Consider the following 24,678-nt stretch of genomic DNA (forward strand, 5'->3'; position numbering starts at 1 on the left):
AAATATCTGACGCTGAATCAAGCAACTTAAAAACTGTCTGACTGTAATGTGTCTTATGCTTTTATTGTATTGAACTACTGATGGTGTTGATGAAAAACAAAAACAAACTGTCTCGGGTACACACACAAGCCAAAGTATAAAGTAGAAAATGACAGCAAAAGTGAAATATCCCTTTAAATGAACTACCTCAGACTTGAGGAAGTTTTCCCCATTCTGGGCACAATAAGGCAATAAAAACACTTATTTTTAGGGCAGTTTAAATTCAGTGGGTAGTTAACCAATCTACATCTAGCGTGAATCAGACATTTTGATTTATTCACACCGTGGGGCCTCTACGGAGGTGCCCGTTGGGCACTGGCCTACATGGAATGATGCAAGTTGGAAATGCATGCCCCACCCAGATAATGTCTGTGTCCCTTTTATGCCCGATGTCAGAATGATGTCAGATTTATGGAGAGTTGTGTGTGACACCACTGCCTGGTGTGTGGGTGTGGGTGCACGCATATGCATGCATGTGTGAATTTACTGTTTAAACAAATAATGTTTATATTTTCCTAGCAAACATCTTGTGAGACAACAGCACCCTCCTCTGGCAGAGTGTAGGTGATTGTGAAGTGAGATTTCTCCAAGTTGGCACAGCAAAATGTTACCACTACCAGTGATACCAATTTGACCATCTTACATGGTTTGGTGAAGCAGTCAGCCCACACATATATTCATACACCGACGGTGGAGCAAACCATGCAAGGAGCAATTAGGGGTTCAGTGTCTTGCTCAGGGACACTTCGACACCAACTCTGGGGGGCCCCAGGATTGAACTAGGAAACTTCTGGTTCCCAAGCGGCCGCTCTACCTCCTGCAACCACCAGGGACTCAGAGCAAGTAGATGGGTGGAACCACATTATTATAGAGAGAGTGCCAGATGATACAAGCCAAAGCACATGTAGATGCTGTCATGACAGAGGCTCTCTCCAGACCAGTGTGGAGATGTCTTTGAGATGTCTTTGTCAAAATACAAAAAACTATAGTTTTACACAAACACATAGACAGTCAGAAAATGTGCCTGTGTCTATTTGAACTTGGTAGGTGTAGTTGCAGACACTTCCAGTTGCTATACAAATTAATAATTGTATTATTATCATCATCATTCCTCTACAGTTGTCGCCAGGTGTTTGTTCCACAGGTGGGGCAGCAGTGCGTCTTGGTAGAAGGTCTCCAGTTTGGACACGGTCTCCACCCACCACTCGGGGTCAAAGGTGACGGGGACGATGGCGGTCTCTCTGAGGGTGTAGACCACCAGGTCGGCCTGGGTCAGCCCCGTCACAGCCAGCTGCACCTGAATCTGACTGTAGTAGCTGTGCTCCTCCTTCACATGGTAGACCGGAGGCTGCATGGGCAACACGGAACGGAACGGAAACATTAGTTACTCACTTACACACCAGCGTTCATATTCTGAGGGATAATAATAATAGCAGATCTAGAAGCCTACAGGGCGTCGCAGTGAGACCAGTACAAACCCCTGCCCAACAAGGCTAGGGGATTAAGTTGTTAAGGCAGTGGCACTCAAACAAATGTTTCAAGGTTTTGGCCGCAGACCACCATTTGGAAAGATTTTGTGCCAGGGACTCTCATAAGCGGTGATGTGCTACAATGTTTGCTATTTAAACTTTTTCTAAACTTTTCAAGATTACAAAAAAGTTTAATATAAATTTTGATTTACATCGCATTGGGGAATTCTCCTTTAGGCTCCATTTTAGTGGATAAAATGTTGGATTTCCATGCGGGAGACTGAGGTTTGAATCTCAGCTATTACAATTAAACACCTGGTCTGTGTCTGTCCCACGTTGCTGATTGACTGATTTGGTGTGTAAACGTGGCGTTAGTGTGCCGTGAGTCAAACCAGTTTTCAGTGAGCGTACATCTTCTATTTAGAGTGGGTGTTTAAACAGACAATACTGTCCTAGTGTTGTCAGAGGAGCGCTACCTTCATGGGTCTCTGTGCGTCTCTGTGGTCCATCTTCAGACAGAAGCCTGTGTCCTGCACACAGGCCTCCTCCACCGTCCTCTCTCTGTGCTTGTACGGACACTTCACCTCCAGACACAGCAGCCATTGGCCGGTTTGTCTGTCCGTCACAATGCCGTCAGGGCTGGCAGCCAACCAGGAGCGCTGAGGGTCGATGAATAAGCCGCACTCCTGCACAGTCACATCTCGACCAAGAGCCCTGCTCTTTAGACCCTGGAAACAAACATATGCTGCATATGAAATTATTTTATTTATTGCAAGATGATTTCCTACCCATCACCCCCACAAATCCAACAAGACATTACCTGATACTTGCGAACAGCCACTTTCTCCCTCTCTACTCCCCACCTCATGGCTCGGGTCTGAACATGTGGTCCCTCCCCTGACGGGGTGAAACATGACATGAAAACAAGAACGCACAGAACACTGCTTCCTCTCACAGCTTCACTAACACATTATAGTCGTTGTAGCTGAAAATATGGTCTGAACATGCAGCTGAAAATGAAATATAGGAACACTGCAGAAGATTATGTCATTAAGCGTTTATTGTACATGAGTTTATTACACCCAGAAGAACGCTTCACATGCCCGCCGAGTAGACTCATCTCTCTCTTGGCTAACAAAATCCCCATTGCAGTCAGAACTTCAGACTCACTCCAAATTGTCTGCCCTATATAATCTGAAGACTCACCTCTTTAGACTTCAGACACCTCACCCCCTAGCACTCACCTCTTCAGACTCCACCTCACCGCCTAGCACTCACCTCTTCAGACTCCACCTCACCCGGGTCACCCCCTAGCACTCACCTGTTCAGACTCCACCTCACCCCCTAGCACTCACCTCTTCAGACTTCACCTCATCAGACTCAATTTTTAATTGTGTCATGATGATACAAGCCCACAACACGTTACATCCACAACACGTTATGGGTTTAACCCATAACGTGTCGTTATTAAGACATTATTAAGACAGCTAGATAGACAGCTTTGGGGTGAAACAGTTTGTCAAACAGTTTGTGTACCTGTGATAGAGTTGAGGTAGGAGGCGGGGGGGTTGTGGCGGGCGGGGTCTTGGACGAAGCGACAGTGGGCGATGCGGTGAGCGACGGAGGCCGTGATGCGGTTCTTCCTCCAGGAGAACCAGGCGGGGTTCTCCCTCTGGCCGCGGGTCAGAGCCTCCACCTGTTTCACCACCCTGCACTCCACCTGCACCCCCACACCCACTGGCACCTCCTCTGGGCTGGGAGGAGCAGCATCTCTGTCGTTACACCTCCTCCTGATGGTAGGGCTGCCAACATTCAGGACATGTAAGTTGACTACTAATCATAGACTGCTATTAATTGTCTCCGTCAGAAAGAAACCTCATGTCCAAAACTGTTACTTTTCTAGATTCAAATTGAAAAGCATCAAAGGTAGCAGATCTACAAGCTCAAACATGCCAAGTTTTGAGCTTGGGGATCTGCTACTTTTGATGCTTTTGTGTGATGCTGTTGTATGATCAAGTAGGACATTCAAATTTATAAAAACAACAACTAAAAAGCAACCAAATATGCAGATTAGAGGTTTCTGCCCGACAGCAACGAAATGCGATTAGTGATTTAATTGGGTTTTTTGACAATGATCATTGGAACATACAGTACATGTATAAATAAAGATGACATGTCTTTTTGGCTTTTAGGCAAACAGATATGTAAAATAGACATGTTCCTCAGATGCCTGAGGGAGGTCTTTGACCGACACGTTGCAAGTAAAATAAAATGTGTTTCTTTATAGAGCAAACAAAGACAGTGTAAGGGTCTCTTACCCAAGGCTTTGTGAAGAAAAACTGCACAGGGCCGATATGACAAATAACTTCAATATACAAATAAATAAATCAAATAAATGATGTACTATGACTAATGATGTTATACTTTAATTTAATTCAAATTCTTTGAAAATTCTGTCCCTAAATGCCCCAAATAAGGACAGGTTGAAATCGGTTAAAAGGGCATGGACAATGAGCTGGAAATAACGATTTAGGGTTTGACATTTCTGTTAATTTCAACCAGATGTTTTCATGCAGATAAAATTATTAGCTCAAATAATCTGATTAATAGCTCATCTAATTGCGATCAGGCGATTATGTAATAATTGTTACAGGCCTCTCAGCCTACCTGTCAGAGCTTAGTGTAACATTAGGTGTTGTGTTCTTCTTTCTGTCAGAGCTGTGACTCCTCTGATTTGGAATCAGTGCAACATTAGGTGGTGTGGTCTTCTCCGTGTCAGATATGTTCTTTCCTTGACGTCCTCTGTGTGTGGTTTTTGTCCCAGTTTGTGGCTGGTATGGGGCAGCAGCAGCGCCTGTCTGTGAGGTGATGCTGGGGTGGTACCAAATGTTAGCAGGCACCAGGTTCTGCTTGGATCCTGCCTGTGAGGAGATGCTGGGGTGGCACAAAATGTTAGCAGGTACCAGGTTCTGCTTGGATCCTGTCTGTAAGGTGATGCTGGGGTGGTACCAAATGTTAGCAGGTACCAGGTTCTGCTTGGCTCCACCTCTTGTCGTCACAGGGACTCTACTGGGAGCAGAATTGTGTGTTGACTTCCTGTCAGGTCCATTGTTCTCTACTGCCACTGGCATGCTGGAATACCTGACAATGAAAGACAGAATGTCAGGTTATTACTGTGTGTCCTTCTGAGTGACTACAGGACCCCAATGGAAACAAGCCATAGGCTTCTTTCTTGGGTTTAAAATCCTCTTAGCAGACTTTGAATTGAACTGTATTTTCCTGTGCTTTTTTTTGCAAACTGCTAATGAAGTATTCAATTTAAGCAAACCATGCATTAACAGATTTAGCAAAAATAAAATAATATATATATCATCTAATCAATGTAATATAAGCAATTCCCAACATGTGGGCCACAAGAGAATTGCAGGTGGGCCCCCCAGATTTTGAGTACAACAAGTCATACATACCTGCACACACACACACACACACACACACACACACACACACACACACACACACACACACACACACACACACACATATTTTGGGAGTCCTTGACTGATTGATTGATTGATTGATAGATTGATTGATTGAAATCAGTATGTAGAGTGGGTACATTTCAAACAAAAGCACAAGTCAATACAAAAACTGTCTGTTACTTTGTGGACGAAACCATGAAAAGCACAGGACTTGTTCACATCAGGGTCAACCATTTTCAATAAATCAGAACATTTAAAATTAATGTAATAAAGAAAGTAAAAAAGACACTACAGAGTTTGAGAACCACTGATTTAGAAGACACATTCAAACAGGTGCGGGACAATTAAGTGGAGGATAGCTTGTGGTTGTGGACCATGAATAGAATACTAGTATGTCAGGCTCATGTATTGTTGACTGGAATGCACCATAGAGTATATACTCTAAGAAGGAATGCACAGATGAGGCCTATTTCTGAGAGGGCAAAATACACTGGGGGGACACAGACATCCCGGTACATCAGTGGCACGTCGACTAACCTCAAATTTAAACTCTCGTGGTAGGCTATATATTGATCTATTCTGACATTTTCAATCGATAAATGTATACATTTACACAACACACGAGTCACGACAGTAGTTCGAAACTTAAGTGGTGACCTATCTATTATCTGGTCACATGGTGACCTTTTAATCTATTAATAAAACGAGACGGTCAGTCGAGCCAGAATTCGATAGGTCACCACATTCAGCGTAACGCCTGGGACGCGACGTTTTCCGTGTTTTGGTCAAGGAAGGATCGAGAGACTATATTTAATATTAATTCATTACTATGGATTAGATACAGGTGAGACTGCACCGCGTTTTTAAATCTAGTTTTAAATAGATTCATATGAGTCGGACACATGGAGGTCGTGATGTCTTCCCAACAAAACTTAATCTGTTTTGGTTCAATTGAATTATTATACTCTATCGTACCGACAAGAACAGTAGGCTATCTATAAACTATGACGATGCGTTCTTGACTTGTTGTTAGCAGTCTGTCACTGGACAGTGTTTAGTATTTATTTGATATAGGCTATTAATCAATCCTGTGCGAGAGAATATAGTTTGTTATTTGTTGGATTTTACCTGCTGTAGCTGCTTCAATCCCCGGCCTCTCTGTGTGTGTAATGGTACAGTGAGCTGTTCTGTTGGAGAAATGGAAACAGAAAATGAATCATTACAAATAACATGAGTCAACACTGCATGTCAGATGACAAACACGTCACGTTAACCCGAGTCCCTGACCACCTGATCTACATAGCCTATTGTACACAAAAACAAAAACAAGAATTGGAAATACAAGAATAATGTTTTGTTTTTATGTATTATTATTATATTATATTATTATTGAACATAAGACTATACTGGACTGGATAGGACAGTGGAAATCTTTTTTCATGAAAACAGTCCAAACGAGACTTAATGCCAATAGATGGCGTTGTTTAATCATTTTCAAGCGAATGGGAATTATATGGACAACAAATATTTTTGTTTGTTTTATGGTAAAGTGGTGTTCAATATTATTGCTGTTTCTGTTCATTTGCTGTGGTCCTACCTGGTCAGAATGTAAGTCTCAAAAACCCAACATTCTAACATTTCAAGATATAAACCAGAGTTTTAGTCTTTTTTACTGTAGCATTTTTCTTGAACCATAATTGTATTTACTGAAAATGTAATCTTGGAGTTTGATGTATTGTACGGTAATCATGGGGTTTGGTATACGAGGAGGATCAGCCAGATAATTAGTGTCCAGTCTTACATCATCCTATAACATTGTATTACAAATTTGTCAAACCCAAGGCCTGGTCAAAACACTAAACTTGTAAATTCCTATTCTGCGTTTCAGATGGAGACAACATGACTGCATCACAGATCACTTCCTGTTTGTATGTGAGCGGCCTGGACGCAGCCCTCAACCAGATGTTGATCTCCAACAGGAACATTACTCTCATCATCAACGCCAGCGACCTACAGGTGAGTATTGACCACATTAACTCTACTAGTTCCTAGTAGAGTTGTTCCCATTCCAGCATCAGAAAAGGCTGCCGATACTGCCTAAAATGCTGGTATCGGTGAGTGTGCTATGACAATCTGATACCACGTAATTTATCACATATTTCATTTGTAGTAATATTTTTAATCCGCCGATGTTGCACAACCGTATTATAGTCTTACTGAACTATTTACATTATTATTTTACTTGTAGCTGCACTTTGGATTCCTTATTATTATTCCTGCACACTGGTATTGGATCGGTACTATGTATCAGTTGGTATCGGGAAAAGACGACATTTTATGACTAAGTCAAAACCAGGAGTTGCCCCTGAAAGTGTATATTTTAATGTCCAGATATTAAGTTAAGTTGTGTTCTGTTATTGGGTGTATTTGTTTAGGTATCCTACCCACACCCAGGAAATGTAGAGATCCTCCATGTGCCCATTGAGGATCGACCCCACCAACCACTGGCTCCGTACCTTGACACCGTGGCTGACAAGATCCACAGCAACCAATCGGGTAGCACGTTGGTTCACTGTACGCAGGGACGCAGTCGATCTCCTGCACTGGTCATGGCCTACCTGATGAAGTAATGCAATACTACTTCTATTACAGCTGTTTACTACACTACTACTACTACAGCTACTACAACTACTGCTAACTATCTGAGATAGTGTGTGGTGGTGAGGGGTGTTAAACTGTGTGATCCGTGGGCTGCATTTGGCCCAGGGAGAGGTCCAATGCGGCCTGCAAGATGATTTTCTTGCAGGCCGCATTTCAAAATATCTTTACATTTTATTTTAGAATTTCCATTTCTGATAAGCAGCAAGCTATTATGCTCTGATTATTTTGACAATTTTTTGACAAAACGGAAGCGGGGAGGTGGTGTCACTGTCATATCTGCTTTATCCTGATCATTTTCAGAGCTTCCGTGCTTGCGAGACAGTACTACTTTTCAAATAAACTAAACTAAAATACTTTGACTTTAATGTCCTTCGTTCCTGCCTCTCCCCTCTCTGTTTGACTGGCAGGTATGAGAACATGAGGCTGTGTCAGGCGTGTGACGTGATGATAGACAAGCGTCCCTTTGTGCGTCCCAATGCCGGCTTCTGGAGACAGCTAATAGACTATGAGATCAAACTGTTTGGTAGGAACACTGTCAGGATGGTGAAGACACCCTCTGGAGTCCTACCAGAGGTTCAACACCACAACCCAGACACTGATGCATACTGTCTGAACACCTGACATCAACACATATACTGTCTGACTAAATGCTACCTGATGGAATGAATTGTTGGCTTTGGGCAGGTCACAAATGTCTTGTTCTCGCTGATAGCTGAATACTGCTGCTGATATTGTGTAGTCCTGGATGACATGTAGAATGAACATGCATCATGTCATGTTACACATATGTGACTCTTTTTTTATACAGTCATGGTGCCAAGACTAACTGTTCAGTAGAGAAAACTGTTTTTTCTTTTTATCCAAAATGAGTTAATAGCACTTATTATAACTCTTCACATACTAGAGCATGTCTTAAATAAATGTCAGAGCTGAAATTGACATGTCAATATGTAATACATGCTTAAACATGTTAGGTGTAATATTAGTCCACAGAAGTGAACCGTTTTCTCAACTCGCTGATTTCTGCAATACATTACTCTATAAGCCAAATCTCTAAAAACTGAACAAATGTAATTTTGAAGCCGATTCCCTGCTTTCATGACATGAAAGTCTTACTGTATTACTATTTTCTTCATGCACAGGTTGTAGTACATTGTGATTTTCAGTCTTGCATTTACCTTCACAGTAGCATTACTGTGGATGAAATACTGTAACACAAGATGTTTACCTCATTTTCTTTCGTTTGACATTAGGTGGCACCGTCTGAGCTGCCTCTTCCAGAAGACCATGGCCTATATAATAGTATAGACCATGGTCTTCTATGGACTCTAGTCTATACTATAGTTTTAATGGTGTATCTGTCTTGTCACTCTTGTGTTTATGTTGAAATGCAATTGAATACTTGCATACAATGACAATAAAAGGGCATTCTCATTCTTATGATGCTCCACAATGTATCAATCTCAGCCTCTCAGGTAGTTTCAGACTGGCAGCCCAAACCAGATTTTTGGCTATTCAGATTGGAATCAGATTGGTTGAATCCCAAGTGTGAACAGCAGAAAAAGAAAACCAAAAAAAGTGATTTTTGTGAATCAGATTTGAACCACATCTATACACTGAAGATTGTATACCATACTTGATTTTACAATGATACTCAATTACTGGTCAGAATATAGAGCTATTTAACACAAACAATATCACTTACACAACCTGTCATGACACTATTACAGTGTCATACAGAAGTACCAAACATCGCCAAGCTCAAAACGCAACACATTGTGAGCTTGTAGATCAGCTATTTTTGAAAGAATTTCAAAAATTGTACGACATCTTAATCACAATAATGGCACACCCAAAATAAGGATGAAAAGTGGTTGTGTGATCAAAAATAGCTCAAAAATGAGCTTTCAGGTCCGCTATTTTCAGCATGTGCTGTTAATAGCGAAGCCAAGGCAAGACATCTGTTTGAATAAAACAGCAACAACTACAAAAATGTCTCATTTATTTGCAAAACACAAAAAAAGGAAAACTGTTGAAGTTGTATATTTGTGTAAAGATTAGTTTTTCACATCGCACGCACACTCATGAACACAGTGCAACACACGCGTTTAGTTTCTCCAGGTGCGTTAACCTTTTCGTTACAACTAGAGAGGAAGTAGTTGTAATTGTGTCGGTTATGGGTTGGAATGAAGACGGCAGGGGTTCAGAAGGAGGACCTCAGGTATCGAAGGTCATCAATACTGGAAACTTCTCTTGGTCTGGATGTCATCCAGGATCTGCTGCAGTTCCTCGTCCTCGAAGCGTCCCTCTAAACTGAGGAGCACATGAAGAATACTGGATTACTCACTGGTAGGGATGAGGAGGAGGAGCACTTTAATAACATAGTGTACACAGTACACACCTCACCTGCATTTCGTCCATCAGGTGGAAACCCCATATGTCCAAGACTTGTACTTTTCAGGATTCAAATTAAAAAATGGCAAAAGCAGCAGATCAACAAGATTTTTGCTTGTGGGAAGAAAAATGTCTACCGTAACCCGACAGCAACGATCTGTTTCTTTTGAGCAGAAACCTCATTTGTCATTTCATCTTTCTCCCATAAATGAATGTCCTACTTCATCATAGCACAGTATCACAAATGTGTTTTGGCCTTGTTGATCTCCTACTTTTTTTTATTTTAATCCTGAAAAGTAACTGTTTTGTACATATGAGGTCACACACACACACACACACACACACACACACACACACACACACACACACACACACACACACACACACACACACACACACACACACACACACACACACACACACACACACACACACACACACACACACACACACAAACAAACCTGGGGATGAGAGCCTTGCCCTCCTCGGCTGCCTCAGGACACAGGTTGGCCAGACTAGCCAGCTCAAACTTATGAAGCTTCTTTTGTAGTAGAAGACTGGAAGAGACAACAGTACAGCACATGTTACACGCATGCACGCACACACACGCTAAACCGATTTTAGTCAGGCTCTATTTATGACAGCATAAGATCTGTGCATAACTTGTAGTCCCAGGTTTCAACTTTACAGAAGGAAACCCGGTAGAATGATCCATTTCATTTTTTACCATGGCTTCATTTGATTGTCTTGGCAGCAGATTTGAACCAGAGAGTAGAGACACATACATATTACACCTTTGTTACTGTATGTACTGTTTTCCTGAACCAGAACAGGAAAACGGATGTGCCACCCAGCGCTCGATATTAAGGGCTGTCCAGGGAATGTAATGAATGACGCTCTTTGTGCTGTAAATGCAGCTACGACAGAATGGGGGTAGGTGGCAGTCATTGGCTCATTTAGCTGTCCTTTCCTTTTGTTATTTAAAATCTTCCAATGGTTCCGACTCGATGCCATTAACACAGGTGTGAATGGACAAATATGTGCTAAACAGAGTGTGGTGACAGTGCATTCAGTCTTTGTATCACTCACACCATTCTGTTCAATCCAAAAATAGTGAGAAGTAGAATGCATTCATTAAAGGCAAGGGTTTAAAATTAACCCATTCTGACTCACTGGAGTGTATTCCAACAATCGCAACTGGAACCCAGTATATCCAAATGAGGACGTGAGTAAAGTATGATGATGACGCGGCTTGCGTGTCATCGTGTGTGTTAACTATTACTAAGTAATTGCTCCAGTCGTCAAACCATATCAACGAATAGCTAGAATTTGGATTCAGATCAAAGTGTCTCAAAATGTTCATGTCAAGCCCTGTCACCATCGGGAGACCTGAGACTACACATTATGCACAGAGAAGCGCTGGGCGATATTGTGATGATTTCAAACGTTTGAATTCGATTATGATTAATATAATGTGACAGTGTGTTTGTGTGTCTCACCTGCGGACACTAGCGATGGTCTCTCTGTTCTTGAAGCGGCTAAAGCGTCCGGTGTAGTTGAGTGTTTTCATGAACACTTCGGACAGCTCCTGTTCATCCTCAGCGCTCTCGTTCTGCTGTTTCCGATGTTCCAGCAGCATGTGAACCTCTGAGTTCAGCAGCGTCTCTGCACTCTCAAACTCTGCAACACAATTCAATTACATTTTATTAGAGTGCCACATCACAACAGAACAAGTTGACTCAAGAGCAGAGACCCCAGCCAGCAGCCACATTGTCCCACCCTGAATAAGCTATTTAGTATTTTTGCTACAGTCTGAGTGGCAGCTTTAACTGGAAGAAACGTCGATGGGCGGCCATCAGTTGTATAGGTCAGGACACTGGTTCTCAAATTATTTGTGGGGGGTCCCCAGATGACAGTGTAACAGTCAAACATTGGCCAAATTATGAACAAATATAAGACGGTGTGGAGTCAAACTACATTTTATTTAACACATTTTGCTAGGGACCCCCTGGAAACCCCTCGAGGGCCCCTGAGGGGCTCTAGTCAGGACCCCACTTTGAGAATAATGGCACAGGAAACATGATCAACAACAGCGGTGGAAGAAGAACTCAAGATGTTTAACTTAAGTAGGAATGCTACATTATGAAAATAAGATGTTACAACTATAATATAAGGGCCGTATTCATTTATTTCTGTGAAAGTACTGATTGATTGAATACAATTAATATGATTAAATACAATCATTGTTATTATGATTATCAATGTTAATATGTGTGTGCAATGATTGTATTTTGAAACAAAACTATTACAGTCCCAGCCTTTAAATGATCAATGACTGGATTTTACAGCGTTGAGTCAGGGGTCCCAGAGATTTGAAAAAAGCAGGTGGTTATTGAGATTAAAATAGGTTATGAATCACAGCTTTGGGAAACTGTAACATTAACATTTTTGTTAGGCTGTCTCAATCTTAGATTTGTGAAACACAACTAGTGCTGTTTCCTAAACAATAAGTAGAATGATGGTTCTATGATCTTGGAGGCGGGAGGGAAGGGTGGGTGATTGGCCTGGTCTAGCCGATTGTGTATTTGATGCTGGAGATTGCCTCTCACACCTCAATGACCGTTATGTTTACTGGCTACAGCGATCAACTGTGCCAGACAAGCTAATACACAATATACAGCAACACGATCGCTGATCAACTTGGTGTTCTACAATCTAGTACATAGAGCCAACTAGTTGGAGAATTATAGCATATTTGAGGCTTTAACGGCCAAACCTTAGAGATTGCTTCTGTTTCTTGACCAACTGTGTCTGTCTGTAATAATTCTCTTATACAATTCAAATATTATAAGAAAACAATTGGGAATTGTAATCATCTCAAAATAGTCCATGAAGTAAGGTATAGTAGACTAGACTAGGAAAACATTCAAGTAACGTAACGATACCTTTAGGAAACAGTAGCTGTGAAGCGTCCTCTTCTACATCACCCACATGCGTTTGAGCCGCGCCGCCTCCCGTCGCCATGACGACCACGAGTAAACAATAAACACTTAAAACAATAAACAAAGTAATAGAGCATAAAACACAGAAGCAGTTAGTATGTAAACACTAATAAATCAACAATGTATGCAGGCTCTTCTCGACTTCTCCCATCTGACTGATCGGATTTCTGTAAACACAACAAAACTTTCACTTCCGGGGCAAGGTAACCGCCAGTCCGCCACATTCCTCCTCTTCCGGGGTCAGCAAACTAAAGCCGAAAATAGCAGATTTACAAGCTCACAGCAGAGTAGCAGACACAGCTGTGTAAATCTGATATTTTCATCGCAAGTTACACCACCATACAACGGAACATGAATTTGGCTTCACACCGTCTTTAGGGTGACAGACCTTTCAATTTAAACACGTTATAAAACGGTCATAGAATACGATGAACCAATTCTATGTAGGCATAACCCCAATTCCCAAATATGCCTTGAAGTCGACCCCAACCCTTAAAACAACTAAACACACTTTTTCAATTTATGATTATTATCCCTCCTGTAAAATTAAAGTAAACACCCTCCCCTCCGCCACTTTTTCGCAGTCCATCCAGGTTAGTTGATTACCATGGTTACCGTAGCGGCGACTTTGAAAAAACGTTAACTCAGGTTGTTGTTGATAATGATAATGTGGACCAACCATGGTTATATAATTATGGTTAGTTACCGTCCGCAGCGCGACTTTAAAAAAAAGTAGCATCCAGGTTTTATGTATTACCATGATAACAGTGTTGCCAACTCCCCAGTAACGGAAATAGCTAGTGGCTCCTCGAAAAGTAGCTAAAAGTAGCTAGAGGTGGGATATGCGCGCGCGCAGCGCGCGCCCTTGCGCGCGCGTAGCGCGCGCCGCCCCTAGCGACTTTTTAGCGTCCCTAGCGACTTTTAGACGACCCTAGCAACGAAAATATGTAGCCAGCCCAGAAAAACATTTGTCATTTATGTGCACTTTGTATCATCTCTTGCTGATACGTGACGTGACAAAGTTGGATATCACCATGAAACTTCACATCAAACTGACATCAAAACAAAATTTGTATTTTGTTAAGGGTTAGTAGGGGTTTTTCGACACGCCAGCGACAGCGTTAGTTTAGTTTCAGTCAGAGCCCTCTGTGCTGTCTGAACTCGGAAAATTTGCTGCTCGTTTAAACGCATTGTAATTAAAAAAAAACATACCTCAATTCAACTAACGTTTAGAACGCTATTTTGTTCTGATCCATACAGGAGTTAGAAGGTTAATACTTTATGCATTTGCGTGTGTATTTTATTTTTACTAGCAGACTAAAGTGAGCTGCCACTGCCAGTGCTTTGCTTCCTCCTTTCTTGCTCTGGGTGTAAGCACACCATGATGATGATGATCGCATTCATTCCATTGTTACAATGTGAGTCAACGGGACTACGGGAGTGTCATTACTCTCTCTTACTAGATTACTCTGCTGTCACAGCAGAGCTCAGTGGCTTCCTCGACTCGGCTCTATGTGCACATAACCGAGCCGAGACGAGGAAACCACTGAGCCAGACGCGCCGAGTTTTTTTTTCTTTTTTTTTAGGCTGAGAAGGAAAATTAATAAAAATGAGGGTTTTTATCTCTGGCGACTGTCAACACGATTTATCCCCAATTCACCAGAAAAAGTAGCTAAATTTCTCGCCAGAAGCTTTTCACTAATTAAGTCGCTAGGGGGGTCTGGAAATAAGCTAAATATGGCGACAAATCCGCTAAGTTGGCAACACTGATGATAACCGCTGCGCGACATTTGAAAAGTCATCAAGTGACGTCACGCGTGCCCGATTCTGATTGGCCCGACACACAACGTCTCGACGCCGCGGATTGGCTTAAGCGTCGTGGTGTGACGTGGCATCGTTCGAATAAAAAGGCCGGGGCGAGCCGTTGAGCTTCATTCTGATATTCTTCACGGAGTAGCAGAGTCGATCCAACGGAGAATTCACCTTGCTGTGATCATCAACCAACCGTTCACTACTAGAACAACCAACCAACTGAACCAAGCTATCTACTGCTGCAGATCCAGCCTTGTTTCTCAACCCAGAGAAGAGTGTAGCAGTCAGTGAGTTAGCACAGTTAGTTAACACTAGAAGCCAGTTAACTGTCACCATGGGTCAGTGTTATGGAAAACCTGATCCACAGCTCATCCAGAGGACCGGAGAAGCCCCACTGCCCTTTGTTCAGGTTGATCCTGTCAAGGCTCTGTTGCCTCCTCCAAGCCTTGTAAAGGTCCCTCCTCAGCAGCATTCATTGGCTGGTGCTGGAGGAGCAGTCGCTGGCTGTTCAACGGAGCCCGTCGTGGTGATGACCTATGGGGCCTTCAAGACGGCACAGCCCTGCATAGAGCCTGCCAAGAAGAGCAACGGCTCACAACGACGACCCGTGCCCCCACCCAAACCCCACCGCTCCACCCAAACCAAGCTGTCTACAGCAGCGGCGCTCAGCCAGGACGCTGGGGTTGAAGCCACCATCCACCAGGCATCAGTAGACAACCTGCACCACCACTCTATGGACGAGGGTTATGGCACTATTGACAGAGCCGATGGAACCTTGAATAGTAGAGTGTGCTCACCTTCCATTCCTCCTACCGTACGATCAGCACCTATCCAGCGGATGGATGTGGTCCCCTCCAGCGACGACACCACCAACAAGGACAAATACTTTGTACCCATGCAGCTAGTGGCAAAGCCCGAGTCCCAGATAGCCTACAGGACAGTTGTGTCAAAGCCTCAGATAGCCTACAACAGCGCAGTGTCCTCTGGGTTAAAGCCTGAGCCCCCGTTAGCCTACAGCACCACTCGTGCTGAATATATACTCTACGACAAACTCAGCGGGAGCAGCATTTCCCCTGGGCTCGGCCATCGGGGTCAGGGTTACGAGTCTGACAGTCCTGCTGTACGTCGCACGGCACCCATCCAGCGGAAGGAGGTCCCCTACACCATGCCTGCTCCCACTGTAAGCTCAGTGCACAACCCAGCATCGCGGAAGGACATGGTCCCCAACACCCATGCTGACAACCGCTACCGCACTTTGGAGAGATCCAGATCCTACCAGCAGCTTCTGATGTCCAGGTCCAGGAGCAGCATTGCCTCCGGGCTAGGAGGACATCAACGTCAGGGTTACGAGTCTGACAGTCCTGCTGTACGTCGCACGGCACCCATCCAGCGGAAGGAGGTCCCCTACACCATGCCTGTTCTCACTGTAAGCTCAGTGCACAACCCAGCATCACGGAAGGACATGGTCCCCAACACCCATGCTGACAACCGCTACCGCACTTTGGAGAGATCCAGATCCTACCAGCAGCTTCTGATGTCCAGGTCCAGGAGCAGCATGGCCTCCGGGCTAGGAGGACATCAAGGTCAAATGTATTATGGCACTACGACCAGAGTCCAGTCCATGGCTGCTATACCAGAATATGGCACAGTGAATGTTCCTCCTACTGGACGCATGGTAAAAATGAACCGGCGGAAGGACGTCCCGTATGACAGCGACATGTTCATGGCACGGCAGTTCTCACAAAGAGGCCTCCACCAGGCCTCCCAGCTGGAGCCTTACTTTCAGAATGGACACTTGAGCTGCAGTTCCCAATACGGGTGGCAGCCAACATCTACAATCAACCCACTAGGGAGGCGCTCGGTGGCACAGTGGTAAATGTGCCTAAAACATCTTAAGACTTTGTGCTCTTAAATGTACTACACAAAGTACAGATTTTCATTATTCTTTTACTAACCCTTAAATTAAGGGGTGATACATGTAAATATATTTCTTGACTTTATCTTGTATTCATTTTATTGAGTTTGTTTTCAGTATGTTCAATGCAATCATTAATATTTGTATGTTCAATGCAATGTTCAATGTGCTCTTAGTCTTAAAATGTACTACACAAAGTACCATTTGTAAATTTTCAATAAAATCAAATGTTCTTATATAAAATAACCTTTTTGCAGTGCTGTTTTTAAACATTGGGTTATTTGTGTAACCGATGGTCTTTTAACCCATACCTGAGGACTCTTAGTTAGTTAGTTTTTAACCACTTTTAGCTTCTGGGGGTCCCTGGAACAACATTTTCAGATTGGGGTCTGTGGCCAAATACAGATAATTCTGGGGGTCCTTAAATAGTTTGAGAACCACTGATATAGAAACAGGTTTTTCAGAAAACTGTCATGATTTAGAAGATGTTTGTAGAATCTGGTCTTAGGTCTGTCTCAATGGAGATTGAAGATTTACAGTGTAATAATAAAAATGGGGGTCTGTATGGACTATATCAAACAGAATTACATGAAAAGGGTTTAGAATCCCTGACCTATATCATTATGAACTGTCCAGCAACATCTAGGCCCTGGGCTCCAAGTTTATGTGCAAGTTTATTTTCTCTCTCAACAGTAAACAAACCTACATACAGTTAAGTGTATTTATTGTATATGCCCATTTCTAAAGTTACAATTGAATGACTTAACCCATTGTAATACCAAATTCTAAAACATTACATAAGAAAGAGGCAAACATTGTGAAAACATCCAATCTTGTTCGGCTATTTTCACAATATTTAGTCGAACGAAATGTAATGCCTACAATACTAAGTGCATGTCAGGTTTGGGAACCGTTGCATAAGCTACTGCTAGCAGTGACTGTTGAATAATTCCTGCAGTAACAACACTCAATCCAGCCATTTCACAAAATCAAATTATTTAATCTTTGAGAAAACCGGTCCAAGAAAAATAAACATTAAAAGTAAAATAGATAAAACGTCTTCTTTGTTGTAAGAAAATAAGGTTGTTTTCTTTACTTTGTCCTAAAGGAAAATGAAAACAATCAAATGCTAAGATGGATAAAAGCATAATAATAAAAAGCCCCCATTTCTTCTTCACAGGAGGGTAGTGCAATCAACACATTGTTACAACACACAACAACACAAGTAGAAAACTAGAGATTGTACATGCAGCTTCAAACGCACGTCAGCAGGTTACAGTTCAGAGTAACGCTCTGTGGTCTCCCAACTGCCCGTTTGTTGTTGCTCTTTCCGACCGCAAAAACTAAGCCAACAAACTGTGCCCCGTGCTGTGGGAAGCCCGGTTTGTACTTTGTCGTCCGTTCTCGGCGATGAAGCAATAGATTAAGGCTTAATGTATTTCACAGGTTCATGGTTTGGTTCCATATGCGCTACAGCTCATTTTCAATTAAAGGTTCTCAGAACCTAAATTGGGCCCGTCTCAGGAACCCTGAGTTCTGGGGAACCCATGGGGAGGGAGCGAGCAGGTGCTGTTGCTCTGGACTGGTCAAGCTGGGACCAGACGTAGACAACACCACCACCATTTCTAACTTTTATTTTATACTTTCAAAAATAGAAAATGTCTTGAGAAAACAACAGGTCCAAGAAAAATAAACATGTTTTCTTTACTTTGTCCTAAAGGAAAATTAAAACAATCAAATGTGATATTTTTTCTAAGAGTTTGGAAGCACTCGTTTTTATTAACGGGTTGTGCTGCTGCCTCCTCCATTATGTGAACAGGTGGTACCTGCAGGGCCGTTGTTTCTTCGACAAGCGCTTCCAAACTCCAACACTTAGAAAAATAATCACCTGCACAGAATTTCTTGACAAAGTAGCTCATAACATGTCTACGTGGATTTTTATGAAACAAAAGCTTTGCAGAGGACAATTCAAGCTTGGCCTAGAGCTGCAATGTTGGCGAGTTTAACGTTGTTTAATACAAGCAGATCGCAAAAGCAATTGGATGAATGGGGTATTGCAACTCTAGATTCATCCCATTAAAAAAATAATCTAGAGTTGCAAATTGCGGCTAACTCATATTCAGACACTAGATTCTGGGTTCTTAAGACATCACCTATATTATTTCGGTCTTGGTGGTCGTGGTACAGTCTGGTAACCCTCTCCATCAACTCCCACTTTTCACAGCAGCCTTTATAGTCCACAAAGTTCCTGGCCAGGATCTCCTTGAGCTGCCGGACGCTCAGAGACTCAATGTCCTCCAGGCAGGAGATGTCTGACATGGAGGCTCTCCTCCCTGTGACCACAAGCTCCTCAGGATCCGATACCTGCAGGGAAACATAGAAGCCAATTAGGGCTGTGTGTCACCATCATGATGATTTTACGCAAGGATAAATTGTCATACAAATAATATGCGATTAATGATTTTAGTGTTTTTTTTCCAGATTGAACGTTAGAATATAGTATCAATAAAATTTACATTTCTTGATTGGCTTTTTGGCTATGTAAACAAGAATTGCACTTGGCAGATATGAGACTGATATATTTACTAATGATATATTCATATATATTCAGTCAAAATGTCCAACAACAAAAAGTAGCTGAACTAGGCTTTCAATTATTGGCTTTATTATGTGATGCCGCCACTAGGTGGTGGTATTTAGTCATTTATAAAATTACTGAATTGTAAGAATTGAAGCAGTGTAGACTATATGACATATCACACTGTAACCTACTAACCTCTGTGCCCAGAGTCACATTGTTTATGTATTTTTTGTTTGCAATGTTTCAATTATGATGTACTTTAATATTTTCTACCAATGTGCTGGTCTATGGGATTTGTCTATTTATCTGCTGGACTATATGATACAAGAAGCCAGTGAGATGCCCCACCCTAGGCTCACTTAGCCTGATTGAGTGATGGGCAATCAGTATGTTTGGGCCACCTGGAGAGTTTGGCCCAATCCCAATTGCCTCCCTCAAGCCCTGAGCCCTGGACCCTCGTTGACTTTAATGACGTCAGCTGTAAGTGCTTGAGGGTGAGAGGCTGCAAGGGCTCCAAATTGTTGTGAAAGAAATGGGACAGCACTTTGAAGATGAGTCCGCCATTCATGACGCTTTGCATCATTTTATACAAACTGTCCTTATTCACAGCCAGTGCCTACCTACATGCTTGGCCTATTTATACATGTCTATCATGTCTATTTTAGTATTTAAGCTGATCGTTTTATTATTAGTTTAATAAATACACTTTCCTGTGTGATATGAGTTGTAATATTCATATATAATAATATTCATTATACATTTCATTTCCATATTATTTTACTTTGCTCATTAGTCATTTCTCATCATGTTTCCCTTATTATTATTATTGTTATTAAATATATAGCCCTCAAGCCCTCGCAGACTTCACATGAACGCGCAGCTAAGTCAGTGAGGGCTCAGTGAGAGTCAGCAAGGGAGTGGATTGGGATTGGGCCTTTGAGTCAGAGTGGAGGTGAACAGGGAGAGAGAGTCAGTCTGCTGGGAAGCAAGAGTAATATTTCACAAGTCTTACTATATTATTCTATTTGGATCTTATTGGATATTTCGTGGATTATTTCCTGGAGCGTTGGGTTTCCAAGGACGGACTTTGCGTTGCGAGTTTAAATGGTGGTAAGAGGAGGCCTACCACTACTCACAGCATTGACTGTTGGATTTGGATTTAATGTGAGACACTTGAGTGTAGATTTTGGACAGTGCCAGGGACAGTTGGGATTTACAGTATGCCTTTTGAGGCTTTTTTTTTAATTTATTTTGATCTGATTAAGTAAACATTTTGTCATTAAACTTTATTTTGCTTTTGATTTATTAAATTGCGGTTAAACGTATTACTGATTCTCTTAGTGAATGTTATTCTAAACTTACCCACCACCTCCCTCATTTTGCTATAATTGGTTCTTCAATTGTTATTGTCGCAACCGTTATAACACGGCTCACGCTAGGCTGAACTGAAGATGGAGCATCACACAATACAGTGTTCAGAGGGTTTGAATAGAATGTTACAGTAAAATTGCTTATAATTGTGTGCTGCTGACACTCTGTTACACTGTCTCTCACACCACTGCTCCAGGTAGTGCTCAAAGAAGAATAACATGCACACCTTGCAGTGGTGTAGGCTGCTTTTTTCACAGGGTACACTGATTATTACCACACACGAACACTCAGGCCCAATCCCAATCCACTCCCTTGCTGACTCAATGAGCCCTCACTGACTTAGCTGCGCGTTCATGTGAAGTCTGCGAGGGCTTGAGGGATGTCCCATTTGAAATCGGTAAGTCAGTGAGGGCTCAGCCCCGCCCCTTTATGTGCCCTTTGCCAAAGTCAGCGTTGATGCTGACTTTAGGCTGACTTTGGCAAATAAATTACCCACAGTTCATAGCGTTACCAGTGGAATGAGGGGGATCCTCCGAACGTCAATAATTTAGGTATGCAAATTAGTTATGTATCGCGATTAGAATGTCAACAAACACAATAGTGCTTTCTTACTGTTCTCAAAAGGAGACGGAGTGCAGGATATAGGCTATATATTTAATAACAATAATAATATTAAGGGAAACATGATGAGAAATGACTAATGAGCAAAGTAAAATAATATGGAAATGAAATGTATAATACACATTATTATATATGAATATTACAACTCATATCACACAGGAAAGTGTATTTATTAAACTAATAATAAAACGATCATCTTAAATACTAAAATAGACATGATAGACATGTATAAATAGGCTAAGCATGTAGGTAGGCACTGGCTGTGAATGAGGACAGTTTGTATAAGTGATGCAAGTGTCATGAATGGCGGACTCATCTTCAAAGTGCTGTCCCATTTCTTTCACAACAATTTGAAGCCCTTGCAGCCTCTCACCCTCAAGCACTTACAGCTGACGTCACTAAAGTCAATGAGGGTTCAGGGCTCAGGGCTTGAGGGAGGCAATTGGGATTGGGCCTCAGGTCACATTCTCACCTAATACTTCGGTAGACTCAGATCCGTATGGGCGGGGAAAGGGAATTATTGCATATTTAATTGGCTGCGGTTTGCCTTCACACTGTCATTCGCAGCAATTGGAAACGCAGCAGGGGGGACCTTTATCAATGTGTTCCGTTCATAAACTATAGCCTACACAGTGAAATCTATGGTGATAAAATTACACTCATAACGTGCATGTGTCGTGCCGTCTGGGACCCCCCCACCCCTCTCTCTCTCTCTCTCTCTCTCTACGCACGCAGCCGCCACACACTGTTCTTTTGGGCATGGAGGCACAGCGCTGCATGAGCGCACTGATATAACTCCCCAGTCCCACGGCACACAGTGACAGCACTCCATGTTTACGGCACGCACAGACAGACAGAATATTATGTAGGCTATAATACACTGCAGTGTTTTTATGTGTTTTCTTAAGCAATTGATTAATGTAGCCTACACGTCCTCATTTCGATCAGGGCTTCAGTCTCCTTATTCGACCACGTCTATCCACAGTAACGGGACATCTTTGCGCTGCGTAAAATATGCCTTAACCGTCTCCAACTGTGTTCAGCTCCTCACCCGCCACATTATGTTTGCTTCATTTCCTTTATTTACTGCGGATTGCATTCACACCTGCACCGAATCGTAGTCAAGTGCGATTCGAAGCGAAGCGAAACCCACGTTTTTTGGCGGAGTAAAATGCGGTTATTTGCTGCGCATTAGGATTCGAATGAGCCTTCACACCTGCCAAACGAAGCGCACTTTCTGACAATGCGCAGCAGGATTCGTTTTAATCGCAGCAAAGCTCTCTGGTATGAATGCGACCTCAGTCTCACATGTACACTCGCTTTCGTTGAATGAAATAACCTGTACCTCTAATAATTATTAACTCACAATATAAATACATACATTTTAATTCTCTATACAACAAACTATAACAATAATAATTAGACCTAAGACGTTTACTCTGCGGACAAAGCCAACTCTTGTTGTGATAAATCATGACAATAAACACAATGTTTTGTGCAGATCAAATAATGAGAAGAAAAAAAAGGCAGTGTACAAGACTTTGTTTTGCTTTTCTTCTTACTAATTATTTGATTGGAGATTGGTGATGCTGGTGACGTTGATGGAGTCTGTGGACTGGTAGGTCACTGTGGGGCCGGGGGGGTCGTCTGGAAGGCTCTGGGAGGAGGGGGGGTCTGAGGGGGGGGTCGTAGCTGTCCTATGACGGAGTCTGCTGACCCAGAACCAGGTCTACCAACTCCTCCTAAAACAAAACCAAGAAGAAGTTAAGTCTACCGAGAGAAAAACAGCAATGAACAGCTATTAACCACTTAATCCCAAATCTGGGAACCCTTCTACAAAAAAGAAAAGAGAGCCCTCTGCTGTTTGTTTCCTTGAATTTGCCTCTGGGGGCGCCACCCAATTTGCCTGACAGTGACACAGCCTGAAATTTCATTTCGTTTCACGCCATTATTCAATCTGAATGCCATCTTTTATAAACCGAGAAAACCCCAATCAGGTGGAAACCCCATATGTCCAAGACTTGTACTTTTCAGGATTCAAATTCAAAAATAGCAAAAGCAGCAGATCAACAAGATTTTTGCTTGTGGGAAGAAAGAAAAGTATACCGTAACCCGACAGCAACAATGTGTTTCTGTTGAGCAGAAACCTCATTTGTCATTTCATCTTTCCCCCATAAATGAATGTCCTACTTCATCATAGCACAGTATCACAAATGCGTTTTGACCTGGTTGATCTCCTACTTTAGTTATTTTTTAAATTTGAATCCTGAAAAGTAAAAGTTTTGTACATATGAGGTTTCCACCCGACAGACGATATGATGCCAATGTTCTAACTATGTATGTACAATGTATACCTGCTATCACACACTGCTATCTGTCTGTACAGCACGCATGCACACACACACACACACACACACACACACACACACACACACACACACACACACACACACACACACACACACACACACACACACACACACACACACACAGTCACAATAGTAAGCCAAATGGCACCCACTGATATGAGCACCCAGGGCTCGATGTTAAAGGCTGTCCAGGGAAAGTAATGAATGACTCTCCTATCTTTGTACTGTAAATGCAGCTACGACAGAATGGGGCAACAGTCATTAGCTCATTTAGCTGTTTTTAGCTGCCTTTTGTTATTTAAAATCTTCCAATGGTTCCGACTGGATGCCATTAACACAGGTGTGAATGGCCAAATATGTGCTAAACAGAGTGTGGTGGCATTCAGTCTTTGTATCACTCACACCATTCTGTTCACTCCAAAAATAGTGAGAAGTAGAATGCATTCATTAAAGGCAAGGGTTTAAAATTAACAAACAGATTTATGCTTCACGCAGTTCAGTCACACAAGTTACTGTCAAAATGGCAATGTGTTGCTCTCCTAAAATACAAACAAACGTTTGAATTCGGTTATGATTAATATAATGTGACAGTGTGTTTGTGTGTCTCACCTGCGGACACTAGCGATGGTCTCTCTGTTCTTGAAGCAGCTTCAGACAGCTCCTGTTCATCCTCGGCGCTCTCGTTCTGCTGTTTACGATCTTCCAGCGGCATGTAAACCTCTGAGTTCAGCAGCGTCTCTGCACTCTCTCAAACTCTGCAACGCAATTCAATTGCATTTTATTAGAGTGCCACATATTATTTGCTAAATAAGCTATTTTTGCTACAGTCTGAGTGGCAGCTTTAACTGGAAGAAACGTCCCAGGCTCTAGGGTGGGCGGCCATCAGTTGTATAGGTCAGGACACTGGTTCTCAAATTATTTTTGGGGGGTCCCCAGATGACAGTGTAACAGTCAAACATTGGCCA

The 24,678-nt window shown here is 42.4% G+C and overlaps 3 protein-coding genes and 1 long non-coding RNA gene across 5 annotated transcripts; 1 reads left to right on the forward strand and 3 right to left on the reverse strand.

Annotated features, from left to right (window-relative positions):
- Positions 1 to 99: 99 nt before the first annotated feature.
- LOC310864122 (uncharacterized protein) lies at positions 100 to 6,186 on the reverse strand. The gene is made up of 6 exons (XM_083772694.1): positions 6,116 to 6,186; positions 4,176 to 4,649; positions 3,045 to 3,310; positions 2,329 to 2,405; positions 1,985 to 2,236; positions 100 to 1,387 (listed from the first exon to the last, which is right to left on the reverse strand). The coding sequence occupies exons 2-6, from the start codon at positions 4,637 to 4,639 to the stop codon at positions 1,145 to 1,147; spliced, it is 1,302 nt and encodes a 433-aa protein (XP_083628820.1). The 5' UTR covers positions 4,640 to 4,649; positions 6,116 to 6,186; the 3' UTR covers positions 100 to 1,144.
- Positions 5,517 to 9,599, forward strand: LOC310864123 (dual specificity protein phosphatase 14-like). Of its 2 annotated transcripts, none has more exons than XM_083772696.1 (4): positions 5,517 to 5,544; positions 6,876 to 7,003; positions 7,423 to 7,613; positions 8,056 to 9,599. In XM_083772696.1, exons 2-4 carry the CDS (start codon positions 6,887 to 6,889, stop codon positions 8,267 to 8,269), a joined length of 522 nt encoding a protein of 173 aa, XP_083628822.1. In that variant the 5' UTR covers positions 5,517 to 5,544; positions 6,876 to 6,886; the 3' UTR covers positions 8,270 to 9,599. The 2 variants fall into 2 exon arrangements, with proteins under 2 accessions (XP_083628822.1, XP_083628821.1); XM_083772695.1 differs by lacking the exon at positions 5,517 to 5,544 and adding an exon at positions 5,714 to 5,831.
- A 34-nt stretch (positions 9,600 to 9,633) lies between these two features.
- Positions 9,634 to 13,212, reverse strand: polr2d (RNA polymerase II subunit D). The gene is made up of 4 exons (XM_083773620.1): positions 12,988 to 13,212; positions 11,542 to 11,722; positions 10,504 to 10,599; positions 9,634 to 9,961 (listed from the first exon to the last, which is right to left on the reverse strand). Exons 1-4 carry the CDS (start codon positions 13,064 to 13,066, stop codon positions 9,883 to 9,885), a joined length of 435 nt encoding a protein of 144 aa, XP_083629746.1. The 5' UTR covers positions 13,067 to 13,212; the 3' UTR covers positions 9,634 to 9,882.
- Positions 13,213 to 18,678: 5,466 nt separating this feature from the next.
- LOC310864080 lies at positions 18,679 to 24,466 on the reverse strand. Its single transcript, XR_014569707.1, has 3 exons — positions 24,323 to 24,466; positions 22,907 to 23,086; positions 18,679 to 19,135 (listed from the first exon to the last, which is right to left on the reverse strand). It is a non-coding gene; the product is annotated as an uncharacterized lncRNA (long non-coding RNA).
- Between the last annotated feature and the right edge of the window lie 212 nt (positions 24,467 to 24,678).

This window comes from Protomyctophum parallelum (genome assembly GCF_964188405.1).
Source record: "Protomyctophum parallelum genome assembly, chromosome: 9".
NCBI classification, from domain to species: Eukaryota; Metazoa; Chordata; class Actinopteri; order Myctophiformes; family Myctophidae; genus Protomyctophum; species Protomyctophum parallelum.